Here is a 17,050-nt window from a genome sequence, read left to right on the forward strand (position 1 = left end):
TTGTTTTGAATTTGGCATCAGTTGAAGATAACAGGGCTCTGATTACAGCACAGTGAAAACAAACTCTCAGTATTGACAGCAGACTTACACAGCAGAATTAGTTTTATGTCAAGCATGAGATAAACATCATCAGGTGGGATGGAGCAGTAAAAAGGGAGCTGAATGGTTTTAGTGCAATGCAAAACCTCTTGTTCCATAAAAAAAAAAGCAAACATTGCTCATTTGAATAAATACAACTTTATTAAATGAGAAGGACAAAACTATTTTACAGTGTGCAACTTTACATCAGTTGAGTATGTGCTTTCAAACCTTACTTCAATACATTTTCAAACTGACTGCATTTATTTAAAGTTCAATAAAAACCTCAATATGAAACATTAGACCAGTTGGCGTCATTTGCTAAAGCAAAGCCTTATCACAGAACAAACTCAGGAGATTTTTTTGTTAGCCTACTCAGTTTTCTGATGATACACCCTGAGCAGGATGAAATTAAGGAGACAGATTGTTGTCAGTACAAAGATCAAAAGAAACAAAAGAAATCAGAAAAAGTGTTTCAGTGTTTCAACTACTAAATTATTAAATTAAATCCAACTAGCAGCGTAATATTATTTGAACTGTGAGCAGACACAGTGTGTTTCTTGAGTCAAGCTACAGTAAATTGCCATCATCCATTGACATGCACATGAAAGACATGGTGCAAAAAAGTGAACCAGTGATCAACATCATAAATAATAGAAACTTGCTGTCAGCAGATATTTGAATGTCTATTCTATAGATAGGTTTTGATTATTAACAAACAATAACTTATAATCACTTTTTATATAAACCTTAAAAGAAACTAATGCTACCAGAACAGATATATATGATTAAATTAATAAAAAGAAGTGGTGCTATAACCACTTTAAGAATAGAACTGTTAAGTTTAGTTAAGAACAGATATTCACCAACATACAGCAGCAGCCTCACCATCGTAGCTAAAAATGATGTAGAACGTGAATCATTCAAACCTGTCAGAGAACAATATTCAACTCCACTGATGGCTCATGAAGTAAGACTTTGCAAATGTGTCATTTATGTGAAACTTTTGTCTTATGAATAGATTTGAGTAAACAGGAATGGTGCCAAACGCGCTATGAGTGCTGATAGCTTTAATACAATACAGCATTTTTGCTGTTTGATTCTGAACGTATTGCTTCAAATGCATCACACAAATCACATGACAATCTGCCCAGATAATCATTCTCCTTTTCAGCTATCTGTTTGCAGATGGCTCACAACTCCTCACTCTCCAGCATGACCTCGGGAGGGGAGCTGGAGAACAGGATGGGGCTGGTCTCTGACGTGGGAAAGACAGCCTTGATGTCGAGCCCCTGGCCTGTCAGAGCTGCATAGCGGCTGCCCGTGCGTGGCGTTTTCTTCATTGGCGCAGGGATGCCCTGATGCCACTGTGCTAAAGGTGCAGTAGACAGTTACTATTACTACACAAAGCGGCATCCAGAAATGCCACCGTTTTCTGGATAAAGCTGATACTTACACAGCTATACACAATATTTACCATAGATGTCAAGCCTGCAGGTGCAGGATACAATTCCAACCTCATTTTTTGCTGACACTGTGTACCAGCCAGCATCATCTTTTGTTGTTGGCTGGATAAGGAGACACACGTATCCTGTGGCATCCTGGGTCATGCTGAAATAAATAATGCAATTAATCAATTGAAAATTCCTCTCAATTCTTATTGAGATGTTCAAAAGTGTAATTTTTTAATGGATGGTATTGAAGCAGATACAGGAGGAGGCTCAGAACTAACCTGATTCTGTCCTTAGATCTAGGAATGGTGTCATTGTCTTTCTTCCAGAAGATGAGTGGAGGGGGCATACCCACCACCCGACACTCCAGCCTGACTGGAGTCCCCTCAGGAATACCCATGTTCTGCAGCTTCTCCACAAACTGGGGAGGGTGCTTCATTTCTTTCTCTACAGTGGGCATTGTTTGGACACATGATGTTACATTGAAATATTCTACTGAATTGAGTAATTAATTCATTTTCATCATCCTAAAGCAAGGCTCAGTTTACAAAACCGATTAGTAAAACAACTGGCCCACAGTGCTAAAGTCTGTGCAACAGTCTAAAAAATGATATTATTTTTCTTTGCAGTTTTAGTTGTAGAATAGAAAATCTAGATTTGTTTGCAATAATATATAAAATATGACATTCCCTGTGAAAGGGAAATGGGGTTATTGCCTTTAGGAGAGATTTAAAGGAAGCAAGGAAGCTGGATTGTCAGCTCACCTGTGAAAAATATTATTAATTTTGTAAAACTAAATATGTTAGGTGTCAGTTACACATATTGTTACTATTTAGTTCACAAATAGAAACTTTTACTATTTTTTCTTAGTAGCTTAACCAGATTTGCCCCTAGGGTAGTTTTGCAGTTGTTACTAGTGAACTAATTTGCAAAACTATGCTTTTAAAGTAGCTTCCCCAACACTGTGTATCTGTTTCTTACCCACAACTTTCAGTTCCAGACTAAAGGAGCTTTGGCCTGCTTTGTTGCTTGCAATGCAGGTGTACGTCCCACCGTCATTCTGTGTCAGAGGGTCAATAACCAGAGAATGAACACCATTCTCTCGCACCAGCATCTTGTGCATGAGGTCTGGATAGATAGGTCTCCCGTTGACCAGCCACATCAGTTCTGGGTTTGGCAGTCCACTCACCTGGTGAACAGAAATGAATATAAGTAAGGTGAGGCAAAAATGCAACATTTGTATTGTATTGTATCACATGCTAGGCCTGCTGCCTACCTTACAGTCCAGTCTGCACAGTCTTCCTTCGTGAGCCAGTAGATCGCCTGGAGCCTGGAGGAAGTGAGGCCGAAAAAAGAGCTCCTGGGTCTGCTCACCTTCGACTTCCTGTATGCGGGATCGCACCCTGACAACACAAATAGGTGACCAGAGCACACATTTATATAAATCATTGTTTGTCATTGTACTTCAGTAAAAATACATACTTCTTAATCCCAGAATATCACTTCAGTGTCCCCTGATTCAGCATTTGTAAGCAGTAATGTGCTATTCACTAAATGTTTTTTACATTTATGTATGAATGTTGAACAGAAGTATTATCATTGTCAGAGACAAAACGATAATTGGCTCATTCCCCATGATCATATTGGACACTCAGTCTTGCTCACCTCTGAGAGTGAATAGGTGTCAGTCGATTTCGAGGAGGGCCTGTTTGGACAATTAAGTGACCAGAACAGCTGATTCGTCCCTGTTTCGTCATTAAATATCAAATAGAGACATCAGAATTTGCAGCGGATAGCAAGGTGTTGACAACGTGACCAGAAAATCGAGGAAAATATCACCTGTGGATTAGCTGCCATGATGGTGTAGTTGCCGTCATCATCACTGGTTGTACACTCTATGTGTAAACCACATGTTCCGTCCCCTTCTCTTATCTTCTTGTAATGGACATTTTTCTTTAAGATCTGTTTGCCATCCTTGAACCAGTAAACCTGATGAGAGGCACATATGTGAATGATAAATTTGAGGGCTGAAAGCAAACAATTAACTTTTATTAGCACTGCAATGAGGCTCACCTTTGGAATTGGGATTCCCACTATTTTACATGAGAACGTGACAGGCCCACCTTCCATGGCCCTAAAGTTCTTCAGTTTCTTGTCAAAAATGGGTGCAATGCATTTCCCTGTGGGGACATCATCATGCTGCACCTCATCGTCTGACTCCTCTACTGGTGTTCGCTCCAGACGGAACTCAATCTCACTCATTAGTCTCTGCTCAAAACTGGATACTTTGTACTCCTGCAAAAGAAAAACCAATATGTCTGAGTAATCATCCTAGTTAGCGTTGCATTGTTGCTTGCATCATTTGTGTGTAGCGGTACACCAAATTCCCCTGAAAGTCAGTGACTACAGAAACATGCGTACGTGGCACGTGGTAGCTTAACACGCTAAGATAAGCAACAAATGCTCTTGGAGAGATATGCAAAAATGATGAACATGGAGACAATGTTCATTGGTTTACCATGTATCAAGTGGTAATAAAGTTACAATCCATAACTCAAATCACAAAACAAAAAAAGTACAGATTGTGACTTTAATCCACTTGATGATGAGGATCATGCAGTAGCAAATGTGTGACACTATTACTCCTGGTTGGTCAAACATTTTGCTCAACCAACCAATTAAAATAAGCATGAGGGTAAAACAGAGAACAGAGAAAGACAAAGTTAAGAGCTAACCTGCAGAACTGAAAAACACAATTTCTAGACCTTTTTGATTCATATTAGGAGCTGGCTTCTGAAATATAAGGACAAGTAGCTGGATGGTGAGATTAGTTCATTCAGAAAATATAGTGAAGTGAAGGGACAACATCATGTTTGCCTTTGGGGAAAATCTAGAGTTAAACCAGAAACACAGGGCTGCAAGCTTGAATAGGAAAAATACAAAACCAGTTAACAGTAAACTCTGGAGAATAATAGGCTAACAACAATTTAACAAACAGTAGAGTTGTTAATTAAGATAATTTATCTTGAAGATGTATGTTTAGATTATTTGTGCAGGTTATTTTAAGATTAGTTGCTTCAATGCCTGATTAGAGATATTAATTAACCACAGTGTTTAGAATATAGTATACATGGAATAAAGGAGAATAGCCGAAGTTTCATAAACCTGGTCTGTAATATGATAATAACCCATACAGCCTCGAGCAAAGCAGTGCTTGAGACGGAAAAATCCTTGTACCTCATCATAGTTTATGACAGTAGCAGGAATGATTGGTCCAAGTGGTCTGCTTGCTGTTTTCCCCTCATTACACAGCTTCTATGAAAGAACAGGGATGGATGATGAACACTAACAGGGAAATGCAAACTGTACATACAAACATAATCGGATGGAATAACACACAAGGTAGTGTTATTAGCATGCATGAATGAATGGCAGGGGATGGGGAACGTCGGCTGATGCTCTGCTGAACTGAACCAAATTGACTGAGTATACAGTGAGTGATCATGTATCAGTTGTGAAACAGTTAGCCTCTGTTAGAATAAATAAAGAAATTAAAATTAAAAAGTTAGGTTAACCTAGCAGAAATCCTAACAGTGTCAAAGTAAGTGTGAATCAGCTGCTGCTGTGAATAAAGTACACAAAAAAAGTTTGTGGATGTATCTTAACTAAGGTTGTTATTGTATTACTCAGTAATAAAGTGGAGAGACATTAAGATGTTTCAGGAAAAAAGACACAACTAAACTAAGCCAACAGGAGTTAGCCTGTTAGTTAGTTAACATTGAATCTTAAAAACTGAACCACAAATCCATGAGGCAGTTTAATTAGGCTAAGTCTTAAAAGCTAAGATGTTTACTTAGAGGTTTATTTGCACTGTGTTCATTTATTCCAGCAGGTTTAAGCTGATTGGACACTTGGGGTTTCGTTAGACAAGTGCAAATGCAGGCATTTGTTAAAATATTTGAAAAAGTAGACTGCATCTGATTAAGAGATCAGTACTACTATGTCAAACAGATCCTTTACTGAGAGTCATCTTCACATCATAACCTTATCCTACTGATCAGGGATGTAAAAGTGCTGTAATCAACTAACAAATTGCAGAGCTACCTTTTTTAATTTTAGTTTGCATTATGATATTCATTAACCATTCAATCAATGCAGAGCTGCAGAGGCGGACACTACCTAATACCTGTTGATGTGCAAAATGTGGAGTATCATCTTTAAATCGAAGCTTTTTCTCTATGTCCTGAAGAAGGATTTCTTTGCTTTCTCGAATGTCTTCAGTTGACGGGAGACGCATTTTAGGTACCTTCTTTTGTGGCCTGAAGAAAAAGGTGAGAAAACTGTATTAGAACATGTGGCTTTACCATTTCATCGGCACTGTAGTCTGTTGTATGTATTGTTGAGTATGTACCCTAAAGGAGCACCCTTGGGCAGGCCCATTGAGTTGGTGGGTTGACTCGGAGTCAGAGACGGCAGGACCGAGCTGAGAAACGCCACAGGGTTTAAAATGGGGCTGGGAGTAGAGCTGCTGGAGGTGGGAGAAGAGGCCTGGGGAGGCGACTGAGCTCGTAAAGCGAACACACTGTTTGGGAAAAGTGCTGACCCCGGTGTGGGAGAAGAGACAAGGGACGGAGGGCTGGTTGGAGACATTAGAACCCTTGTTGGGAAGGTCCTGGGTGGAGGAGAAAATGGTGGGAGGGTGGGGGAGCTGGCTGCAGAGGAGTTAAGCTCTGCGGCCAACTCTTGGAGCAGAGGGACTGGTGATTCAGTTGGGGAAGGACTCATCACTGGTGAGAAGGTCTGAGCAGCTATGAACTCTTTAGGCCGCGTGTAGTTGAAGGTGGTGGAGGTGGCGGTAAGATTCATAAGGGATGCGTGGGTGCTCCTCAGCAGAGGAGTAGGCGATGTCATCTGCTGTAAAGCCGGAATTGAATCTGTAGGGACTGTACTAAGCTTTGGTGCTGGAGGAGAGCAAAATTGGGGTGTGGGTGCTGTTCGGGCAAGAGCTGCAGGGGACAGGTTGAAGTAGGAGGCATGGATGGTGTTCATCTGAGTTGCAGGTGCTACACTAAGAGGAGGAGCTGTGTTCAGCTGTGGGACAGGTGGAGGGGATGTTATCACTGATGAAGTCTTTAGCTGAGGAATTGAAGGAGGGTAGCTGAGAGAAGGAGAGGTGGTGAGAGGTGCCAGAAAGGGGGTGTTGAATGCTGGAGTAGAGCTCAGATATGGAGCAGGGGGGGTAGTGGTCAGCGGGGGTACAGAGTGGGTCGTCAGCTGCAGGGGAGTTGTGGTATTAAGGCAGGGCTGGAAAGGTGGTGGATGTGGTTCTCGGTGGATTCTGGGTGACCACAGCGGACCTTCATGTGAACTTTGGACCCCAGGCTGGATCTGGAATGGGGCTTGGGACTGAGGCAGGATGTGGGTTGGGGTCTGTGGCTCAGTCTCCTGCTGTTGCTCCATTAGGACCTGGTTATGTAGAAGCTGGAGCTGGGCTGGATCCCTGTTGGTCAAACAAAACCAAACAACTGATCATCTACCGAAACATGACGCTATACATGGTGAAGATGAGAGCAGTTCAGTGTGCTGGTCTCATAAATTACGCCCATGCAGTAAGCCCCTGCAGAAATGAGCCAAAGTCAGCATGAAGAATACTCTGCCCTTTTATGGGCTGCCATCAAGTAGCCTACAAACACTGTTCGAGCTTAAGATGGTTCCAACTTTCATGTTTGTTTATTGCCATCACTTGAAATGTTCTTATGCTAAGTAATGTACATAGGACAAATAGTAACATTCTGCATTTTGTTTAGTTTTGTTGTTTTAATCCTATTATGCTATTTACAAAAACAACAAGTGAACAGCTTATAAAACCATGCAAGATTTCATTTTTAGTATTTTCTTCAATATTAGGTGAATATAAATGCATAAAGCTAAACTTACAAGTAGAAAACGCCATCCTTTGTTCTAGAAAGCTGGAAGGTCCACATTTGAAATCCGTGTGGATTCATTTATGAATTGCTACTGACCACAGCTGCTGATTGAGACAGTGGAGGAACCTCCCCCTCTCAAAATAGCTCATTTCACTTGCAGTGCACAATATAAACCCAATTTGGACAATAAATATAAAAGAGAGCTATATTGTTGCAGTGCATCCAGGCAACATTTTGATAGTGTCAGAAATTATATAGAAATGTATCTGCTTTTTAAATATTTAATTTTCTGTACTCACAGTTTGGGTTTTGCCAGCACAGGTGGTGGTTCTTTGCTGACTAATGCCCCAGTGAGGTCTTCATCAGATGGACTCGATGTGTCACTTTGCTCATTCTCCTCATCCTCGGGTAGTTTGAAGTGCACACGGCGACCGACTCTGGAGTTGGAGCGTGAGGCTTTGTGGGTTTTTTGAGCACCTGTTTTTAGGCAGGAGTTAGGAGGAGGATCAGGCAGGGGCACCACAATGGGACTCCCATTCTGATGGTTTGGGGTCCCCTTAACTTTGGGGCTCGTATCAGGTGAAGTCACTGAAGGTCTTGACACTACCTGCTCAGTCTCAACAGCAGATGGAGCAGTAAAAGGTTTTGGGTATGAGAGAAGCTGATCTGCCTGTCTGCTGCTCTGTGGTCCTAGACATGCTCCACTTGATTCAGGAGGTCCCTGGTGGAGGAATGAAGGATCTAAGTTTGGGGTGCTGATGGTGCGAGAATTCAGGCAGGAGCTGTTTCTGTTCAGGCTGGTGGGTTCTAGACTAGGTAGACTGGTACGGAAAAGGTCTGGACGCAGCATGCTGGAGCTGTTGGGGTCCAGACGGAGTGTGCTGGTGTTTAAGGGATCCAGTCGTAAGGTGCTAGAGATAAGTGGGTCTAGGCGAATGGTGTTGGAGTGGGGCTTAATATTGTTGATCACAGGAACCTCTGGCTGAAGGTTTACAGTTGGAACAGATGGGGAAGGCTCCTGGACTTGTCCTGACTCCACTGTTAAATTGCTGAAAGGCCTCAAATGGTTGCTATTCCTGCCATTGCCTAAGGGGGAATTAGAGAGGTGGATGTACAGAAATGTCAAAGTGCTTTTATAAAAATATACAACAACCATTGTAATGTTTTTATGAAGCAGAAGAGTTACCTTTGACCTTCAGATCAGCAGAGCTGGACACGGTTCCATAGTTGTTGCTTGCTGTACAAGTAAACATCCCTGAATCTTCTGGAAATACCTCAGCAATGACCAAAGTACATATTTCCTCTAGAGGTAAAAAAAAAAAAAAAAAAGATACATAATCAGATTGGTTCAAAGCACTGTAAATACATCATTTCTGATCTAGGAAAGAGTCTGAACAGAATGAAGACAGATACATGACTTGTATTTCAGATGCTCAGCAGTGAGGTTTCTTTGTATCCCTGGGGCTGAGAGGCTTTCTGAAGCTAAGGCAGGTTGAAATGATCTGCCATGGTAGTTTGACACAGGATGAGAGACTACCTTATATGGTTCAGACTCAGGGAAAACAGCTCTGGCTTATGTACAGAAGAACAGCAGAAGACCAGCAAGCATTATAAACACTTCAGCAAACACTGCAGCATCATTTACAGAGAAGCAGCTGATTTGGTGCACTCAACACTTTTGCTTTTGACACATAAAGATTTAATGAAATATATACCTGCTTCAGCTGGAGATCTTGGCTCTGAAACAGAAACCAGATTATGAACAGAGATTTATGCAAACATATCCTTTAGCTCAAAATCTTTTTACAGCAAGAGCAGCACTGGACAGAATTTCGGAGCATGGTTTACATTTGAAAAATAAAAAAAACGTATTTTTTCCTTCATTTTGACTTTATTACATTGACTAATTTAAGCATCAGTTTATTCTTTAAATCATACACAGCTGCAGAGCTTACTTTTCTGCAGGATCCTGAACTCAGGAGAGTCTTCTACAATTTTTCCCTCTCTGTGCCAGTCCACATGAGGTGAGGGCACTCCTTTCACACGGCACTCTAGCACCACCAACTGGCCTTCTGTGGCCAGGATGTCCTGCAGGCTCTAAGACAAGATCAAGGCATCAATAAAGGTAACAGACAGACAGCAACATTAAGAATAAAGTCCCTTTAGGAATGACTGTACCTTTGTGAATACAGGGGCAGCCATGGCAGGTTGCGCATTTAACCCTTGCAGACAGTTGTGGTTGAAAGTTTGATTCTGAAGATAACACAAACAAACAGAGGTGATTGAAACATACACAACTAATCATTAAACAAAAATCAAAGAGGAAGAAACTGTTTCAGCTGATTTACCTCAGGTTGAGGAGTTGGTGTTGAAGCTGCCTGAACAGGAAGCACAGATGAAATCCCAGGGTTCAGAAGCTGTGGTGTGGAAATGTCGGTGCCAGATGTTGGCGCCTCTGCAAATTCTGCATCGCTCTGGGACAAAGTAGGAAACACCTGCACAGGTATCGAGGTTGTCTTCTCCTGAGCAGTGTGCGCAGGGGTTGCCACAGGAACTTTAGAGAGCTCTGGGACAGAAAGCGCTGTAGTGGAGGTCTGGAGTGGTAGAAGAAGTTGATTCGTTGGTGGTAAGGGGGACTCCTCTGCTGGTTCCTCAGTGGTTGTAGCAGGTTGTGATGACAGACACGGTTTCTCTTCTGCAGAGAGACTTTGGCTTGACGTTGGGGGTAAAGGCTGAGCTGAGTTTTGGGTTTTCTTCTGCAACCTTTCAGAAATTGCAGAGAGAAAAAAGGGATTTGATCAATTAGAAATACAAAAGCTAAATAAAGGCCCAAGAGATTATATGTTTTCTAAACTGTCTTTATGCCAGTACGGTACAAACTCACTGGGCTACGTGTTCAAAGTGGTGTTCACCTTCAGAATCTGAAGAGGAAGCTCCTGCAGGATTACAAACCGAAATAAAGAGTTCATCACTAACAGTGTTTAACATGAGCCTGTAAAAAGTGTAAAAGTGAACTGATGAATCACCCTCGACGTAGATCTCAGCTGAGGTGGAGTCTGTGCCATAGAAATTAGATGCGAAGCAGGAGTAGCGGCCAGTGTCTTCCTCAAACGCCTCTGCGATGATCAGAGAGTGCAGTTCACCGTTGGTGATGATCTGAATGTCAGGGCTGTTCTCCAGCTCTTTGCCCTCACAAAACCACCTGTAATTGAACATATATATATATATATATATATATATATATATATATATATATATATATATATATATATATATATATATAGCAGTGTTACTTCTACAACTATTTAATCCTTTGACTATAATAACATTTTTGACATATTCATTTTAAATCTGACATAAGCTTTAAAACTGTTTTATTTCAGAACTTTTACTCTGCTTCTGATTTCTCTATCCATTAATGTCATCTATCTGCAAGTTCACTTAAGTTGAATCTATCTAAGACTCTCCTACCTCTTCTTTAAAAAGCTTGTCTTTGAACAGTTCTCCTTTTTCCTTTCTCTTAACCCTCTGACACTATTTCAATATGGGTGGTACCGTGGTGTCGTTCCCAGTTCCCTAATAGTGCTTCTGACTTGGAGCAATTCAGTAGAGTGACAGTATGCAGGCCAAGAGAAAAACGTTTTGATGAGCAAGCTCTATCCATTTCCCTGTAAGACAAGAAGCCAGTGTGCCATGCCAGTCTAGAGACCGTTAATAGGCACTGTTGATGTTATGAAGATGAGGAAAGTTGTAGCTAATGAATACAGTGAATGCATTTTTTTATTTTATCTGTATTTTTGAAACGTTATTAGTATTATTGATTTGGGATTCAATCCAGGTTCAATTTAATTACTTTTATATTGTCAAATTAGAAATAAATAGGAAGAAAAATACATCAATTCTACAATAGAAACCTGGCCATGATTATGTACCTGGCATTAGTCCCATTAAGTAACATCTAGTACACTGAACCCAGTTTTGTTTTTGTGAGCTATAATAGTGAACCTCTAACTTCCTCCCTGTTCTGACCAGCAACATATGCAGCAGTATCTACGTCAAAGTGCATCTATTTTAAGCAGTTGATGTCTCGATGCTTTATTCAATCCGTCCAATAAACAAACAGGAATGAAGCAATGTGCTGTGACTTTAAACCATATCCATTGCGCTTATGAAGCTTATAGACCAGCAAGATTAAACACATTTAAAAAGTACAGTAAACAGCTGGATAGTGTAGTGGTAAGATCGCCGACCTCCATGTGGGAGACTGGGTTTTAAATCCTGGTTGTGGCCTACCTCCGTCAGGGGTCCTTAGACAAGAGGTAAACCTTACGCTTACCCTGCCCTTGCGTTGTACCTCATTTGTAAGTCACTTTGGATAAAACCTAAATGTAAATGTATACATATATACCAAAACTCTACTTTAAAGTGTTTTAAAAAGCTGTTTACATAAAAATAACCTCACAACATTACCTAAAAACTGCCAGTAGTAGACCTCTCAACTAACTAATCTCTTATTTAAATAAAGTCCTGGTGTAGTTTCCAGTAAACACATGAAAGCCACACTTAAACAGTAGGATGCAACACGACACAAGTGACTCTGCTGGAAAACACTGTCAGTATTCTGCATGAGCAGACCTATGTCATTTGTAATGAGTAAGGGTCTAAATTGAAAGCATGAGTAGTAGAGGGGGTGGCTATGAGGCAGAGACTCCGCTTGCTGCACCTGTCTGGGCTATTTTCCCTCTGGAGATCAGAACTAGAGAGGAGATTCCCTCTGGAGCCTGGAAGCTCTGACCTGCTCGCCCAATCACATATGCACAAAGCTAAACATAGAATTAGAATACACACAATGCTATACGCAGGACAGCACACCATGTCAAATTGATGGAAAATATGAACCTGACAACTCCTTTCAGTGAGACTTACATACACAGTAGTAGTAGTTGCATGGGCAAGAGAAACATGCTACAGTAAATTAAATGAGCTTCGTGTTAACAGAATACACAAAACAAGAGCCTGACTTAAATATAATGTTAAGGACGTAACAAATTAAGGAGATACAACTGAAACAGAATTCAAATGTTTACATCACGTGTCATGAGTGAGCAGAAAGTAAAGAAGTAAAGAGATCCACCAAGCAACAACTGTATAAATTATCTTACCAAACTCTTCATGCTTCAAGAGCTCAGTCTGTTGCATTATCAGAAGAGACCACAGCTCACAGTGCCAGTCCAGTCTAAAAATGGCAGAGAGCTACATTCTCCCTGGACAAGTATATGTTAGTGCCTCAACAATGTTCAGCAGGACTAACAAGGCCAAACCAACCCCCCACCCCCAACGGTCTGACACCTTTACTTATTATAACTTAACTTATTTGCTCTTCTGAGAATAATAATTCTGAGTAAAAGGAGCTTTAAAACACATCCATTAAAACTGCCACAAAAAACAATACAAATTAAGAAAGTGTCAATTTGTAAGTAGTGTTAGGTTTTAGTTCATTCTGATTTATTCTACTGAATGCAGCCAGAGGAGTCACTTCCTCTCGTGTTTTGGCAGATTTTCACAGTAGATAATCAATACATAGGAATGCACCTCATTGGGAACAAGAGAAAACCTCAAATGATTACACACACACCCATGCACACACAGACCGTTCAGAATTAGCTGCTGGCTATCATCACGTCATGTCTGTCTGGATTTCTCATTATTCGTATTAACTTACACATCTCAGGGCACGTGGTTAAATTCATTACTAGCCCTTTAGCTTAGACACAACACAGTTTATATTGTGTCACAAATCATTACAAATTGTTCCTTAAACACATTTTAACAAAACAAGATATTAAGATTTGAAAGTAAAAAATGTAACTATGTATTGTGGTGTTACATAAATGCATAAATGAAATGAAATTTGCTTTCTCTGGACTACAAGTGGACGTATATATTGACTGTAACCTTTTATATTTAGGGTTAGGTAACTTAGTGACTCAGTAATGCCCTCAAACATAACTTTGGTGCTGTTCAGCTTCAATGTCCTATTACATATTAGCCTACATGGATAATAAGTTAATAATGATAGTATCGGGTTTGGTTACACATCTTATATTTCTGTATGTAGTGTTAAAAATAAAACCAAGTTATTTCACGCCAAGTTTTATGACCTCTTGTATGTCCTGCAAAGTAAGAACTGATAAAAGTAAACCACATCTTGAAAGCAGTCAGGCTAATTGTTGTTCTTACCGGACTTCAGGCACAGGGTGTCCTCTTACAATACAGTCTAATTGGACCTTGCTGCCCTCTGGAATCTCCCTGCTTTTCAGTTTCTGGATGAAACGAGGAGGCTCACACACAGATGCCTCTGCTGGGTATGAAGCTTCTGTCAAGGCACAGTTTTCAGCCTCCTCCTCCACCTCCTGGGAAACAGGGTTGTATTGCTGCTCATCAGTAGTCCTGCAGTCCTGAAACTCTGCATGCCCAACCCCAGAGTCCAGCTGGATGTCTGGCTGGTGGCTAACAGCGGGTCTGAGTCCCTCCTTCTCCACCTCCATGGGCAAGACAGCACGTTCCCTGTTGTCTGAACTGAGGGGACAAACTGTCCCATCGTTCTGGCTCTTGTTTTGGACCCTACTCCTGTGACCTTTGCACGCTCTGGGCCGTACCCGTTTGGAGCTGTTAGCCTTGAAGAGAGAGGAGAGCTCCTCAATGAAGTCTGCTGCCTTGTTGAGGAACTCCTTCTTGGACTGGGTCTCCAGACCGTATGAAGTGGTCTTTGCCGGCCTGTTCAAGTCATTGAATCCTTCACTGGACTCTCTGCTGTTCCTGATCATGTTGTCCTGCTGTGTGGAGGCTTTGTGCATCTTTCTGTCTGGTGTGAATGCTGTGTGCGTCGCTTCAGGCAGATCTTTCAACTCAGGGGCTGGTTGTGCGAAAGACACAGTGGAGGGGGCGCCAAAAGGAGCAGGAGAGGGGTTAGTCAGGGGAAGAGAAGGGGATGTAGATGAAGAAACTGAGACTGCAGAGATGTTGGAGGGGGTTAATGGTGTGACAGAGGTCTTGACCTCTCCCCTCTCCTCATGGGGCTCATGTCCAATGGCCTGACGGGCCAGGTTCACGCTCTTGTCCAGCTCCTCCTGACTGAGGAAGGCTGACAGATCTGGGAGTTGGGGGTCACTGTTGCCCACAGAGTCCTCAGCCTTGCCTTTGAGTGACCCATAGATCTGAAGACGTGTGGAAGAACCATCTGAGCGACTCATCTCGCTGTGGCGCTGCTGGGCTCGGGCCTCTGCCAGGTAGCTCTCTCTTAAGAGCTGAGACAGTGATGGCGGCTGGTCAGTGTTGTCCTCTTGCATTCTGTGGAAACAATGACATGGCATTCAGTCACTTTTGTGTTCAAGTTTTTCAACACTTTCAGTGATTTTCTACCTGCTAAGTAGGTCACTACTTCTAAAATTCACTTGCAGATGACTCTGAAAGAACTGAAAGTCCTGCACGTTCTTACTTGTACTCGGTTTAATTATGCTGTTTCATTCCTCAGGCCGTAATTTGTTTGTCTGCTTATTTCTTTGGGACAGCGCACATTAATCAACACAGATGGTGACATCAGTGTAAACGTGCCACTTTTTCTCTTCTAATCTTGATCAAATGTAAAAATTAGGAACAAAAAACATGTAAAAAATCAGTCCGATCCACATTTTTAAGAAGGAAGTGCGAGTCCATGAAGAATTTAAAAAATGATATATCCATAGTTGAGGTGCATTCAGATCCACTCACATGGTCTGTGTATTCTTTATTGAATGTGCATACAAGAACTGTCATGACTAATGGGAGTCCAAGTGATCTGTTACGTTCACAAGACCTTCACTGAGGTGGAGTATATAGTATATTTTAATCCTGCAAGTCGATTTTCATACTATGCTGAAATGATAGTGATAGATAGGTCTGTGGATGCGAGTTAAGCTGCAGGGCTGAACTGACAAGTCAGTTAATTGATTAGTTGCTCAGCAGAAAATAAATTGGCAGTCAAGCAATTTTTCTCAAGTGAAGGGATTGTGTAGCCTGCTGCTGTTTGTCTTCTGAGTCAACGTCATTAATATATCTTTATGTTTTGGATTGATTTTCAGACTGGCAAGCAAACACCAACTTGAACTCTAGAATAAAACGTACGTGGTCCTTTGAAGTCGCTAACGGACATTTAAATGACTAGCAAGACTAATAGAGCACTGACCAATAATCAGAAGTCAGTAAATGAAAAGCACCGGCCTTGTGATGATTCCTTCACATACCTGTAAAGTATATCTGCAAAATACATATATGACATGTAATGTTATGTTAAAACTAGTGAATTATTTGGAGGAAAGAGAACATTAGTACAGAAGCTGTAGTTAAAAGCATGGATAGTGGTAAATATAGCTTTTTATTTTAGCCTAATCTCAGGCTTCCTTTAGCCTCCACAGGGTATCAGGTTCATGCCCTGACATCAGATCTGATGGGATACAGGCAGTCTTTTTTGCTGATGTCCACCTCCGACCAATAATTTTGTGACGTTTAATCTCTGCACAACTTTTTTTCACACTAAGCATGAGCAAGTTATTGAATACAGACATGAGATAGGGCACACATGTGCCACTGACACTCAAATCTGCGCAATTAAGAGAGACAGCAATGCCCTTCCAACAGACCTGAAGCTGCAGCTGTTGTGTACATTAATCCTTTGCAAACAGGCTCCAAGCCCACCAAGTCATATCTAATAATAGCGAGGGCTCCGTTTACATGAAGAAAATCAACAAAAAAAAGCAGACCTCATGTGTGCCCTTGTTATCGTGATTTTCATCAGTCACAACAGTCATTAATCCGATTACACAAACAGAACTATAATTATCATAAATGGAGCACAGCTGAGTGAGATAACACACAGTCACAGCCCCTACAGATGAACGAGGCCCGGGGGCGAAACACAGCGCCACACAACCAGCAGGTTGAGATAATTTGGTTTAATAGGAACATAGCATTCAAACAGAAATAGACTCGAGCTTGTGTGAGGCTCAGTGTCAGAAGATTTTGAGGTTATACACAGCATATTAGCCTGATGCCATAAGACAGTCTACACGACACTGTGAACAACAATTAGATTAGGGGGTGGTGTGTTTTACCTCCAAAATAAACCCAGCTGGCCCCCTGTGTAGGACTGGTAAATCCTCAGGGTGCACCTGTGCTCAAAGAGACAGATTCCAGTCTTCCAGTTCCTGCAACCTGGGGAAATCTTGGACACAGGCAGCTGCCCAGCTTTCCCGGTTTTCTCTCGCACAGTTAACCTTGGAGTTTACAGGATGATTTGGAGCTGAGTAGCTAGGTTAACCTGTCACCAGCAAAAGTAGCAACATTTGTCAGTGTGGTAGTCGCAGGTTATTTTGGGGAGGCCTGGCCCATGAGTCTGGGTGGCGTCCCTGCTCATTGGCCAAGGGGGGCGTGCTGTAAAGAGATTCCTCCTCCAGTGGTCTGTCAGAGACCTCTGTCCAACAGAATCACAAGCCCCTTGTTCAGCCTCTCACACAGTAACACAGCAGACTGAGTGATAATCAATTATGAAACACTGGG

General features: G+C 41.6%; 1 protein-coding gene across 7 annotated transcripts; it reads right to left on the reverse strand.

Moving 5' to 3' along the window:
• Window positions 1-254: 254 nt before the first annotated feature.
• On the reverse strand, window positions 255-16,795 carry mypn (myopalladin). 7 transcript variants are annotated; one of them, XM_026355821.1, is made up of 21 exons: window positions 16,606-16,795; window positions 13,697-14,806; window positions 10,483-10,658; window positions 10,341-10,392; window positions 9,805-10,219; window positions 9,635-9,709; window positions 9,412-9,553; window positions 9,172-9,195; window positions 8,643-8,759; window positions 7,756-8,542; window positions 5,941-7,029; window positions 5,716-5,848; window positions 4,767-4,844; window positions 3,603-3,824; window positions 3,369-3,518; window positions 3,195-3,274; window positions 2,806-2,932; window positions 2,511-2,718; window positions 1,811-1,976; window positions 1,556-1,689; window positions 255-1,450 (listed from the first exon to the last, which is right to left on the reverse strand). In XM_026355821.1, the coding sequence occupies exons 2-21, from the start codon at window positions 14,803-14,805 to the stop codon at window positions 1,272-1,274; spliced, it is 5,463 nt and encodes a 1,820-aa protein (XP_026211606.1). In that variant the 5' UTR covers window position 14,806; window positions 16,606-16,795; the 3' UTR covers window positions 255-1,271. The 7 variants fall into 7 exon arrangements, with proteins under 7 accessions (XP_026211606.1, XP_026211605.1, XP_026211604.1 ...); XM_026355820.1 differs by lacking the exon at window positions 16,606-16,795 and having other exon boundaries at window positions 4,767-4,841; window positions 13,697-14,899; XM_026355819.1 differs by lacking the exon at window positions 16,606-16,795 and having other exon boundaries at window positions 13,697-14,899.
• Between the last annotated feature and the right edge of the window lie 255 nt (window positions 16,796-17,050).

Source organism: Anabas testudineus, chromosome 15 (genome assembly GCF_900324465.2).
Source record: "Anabas testudineus chromosome 15, fAnaTes1.2, whole genome shotgun sequence".
Taxonomy (NCBI): Eukaryota; Metazoa; Chordata; class Actinopteri; order Anabantiformes; family Anabantidae; genus Anabas; species Anabas testudineus.

Excerpts from the sequence above, each read along its gene's own strand:
- mypn (XM_026355819.1), bottom strand. The coding sequence starts at position 14,829 with ATGCCATGTCATTGTTTCCACAGAATGCAAGAGGACAACACTGACCAG. Across the intron at positions 9,196-9,411 it reads GTTCAGGATCCTGCAGAAAA|AGCCAAGATCTCCAGCTGAA; the intron begins GTAAGCTCTGCA and ends TTTCTGTTTCAG. Across the intron at positions 5,849-5,940 it reads CCCAAGGGTGCTCCTTTAGG|GCCACAAAAGAAGGTACCTA; the intron begins GTACATACTCAA and ends CTTTTTCTTCAG.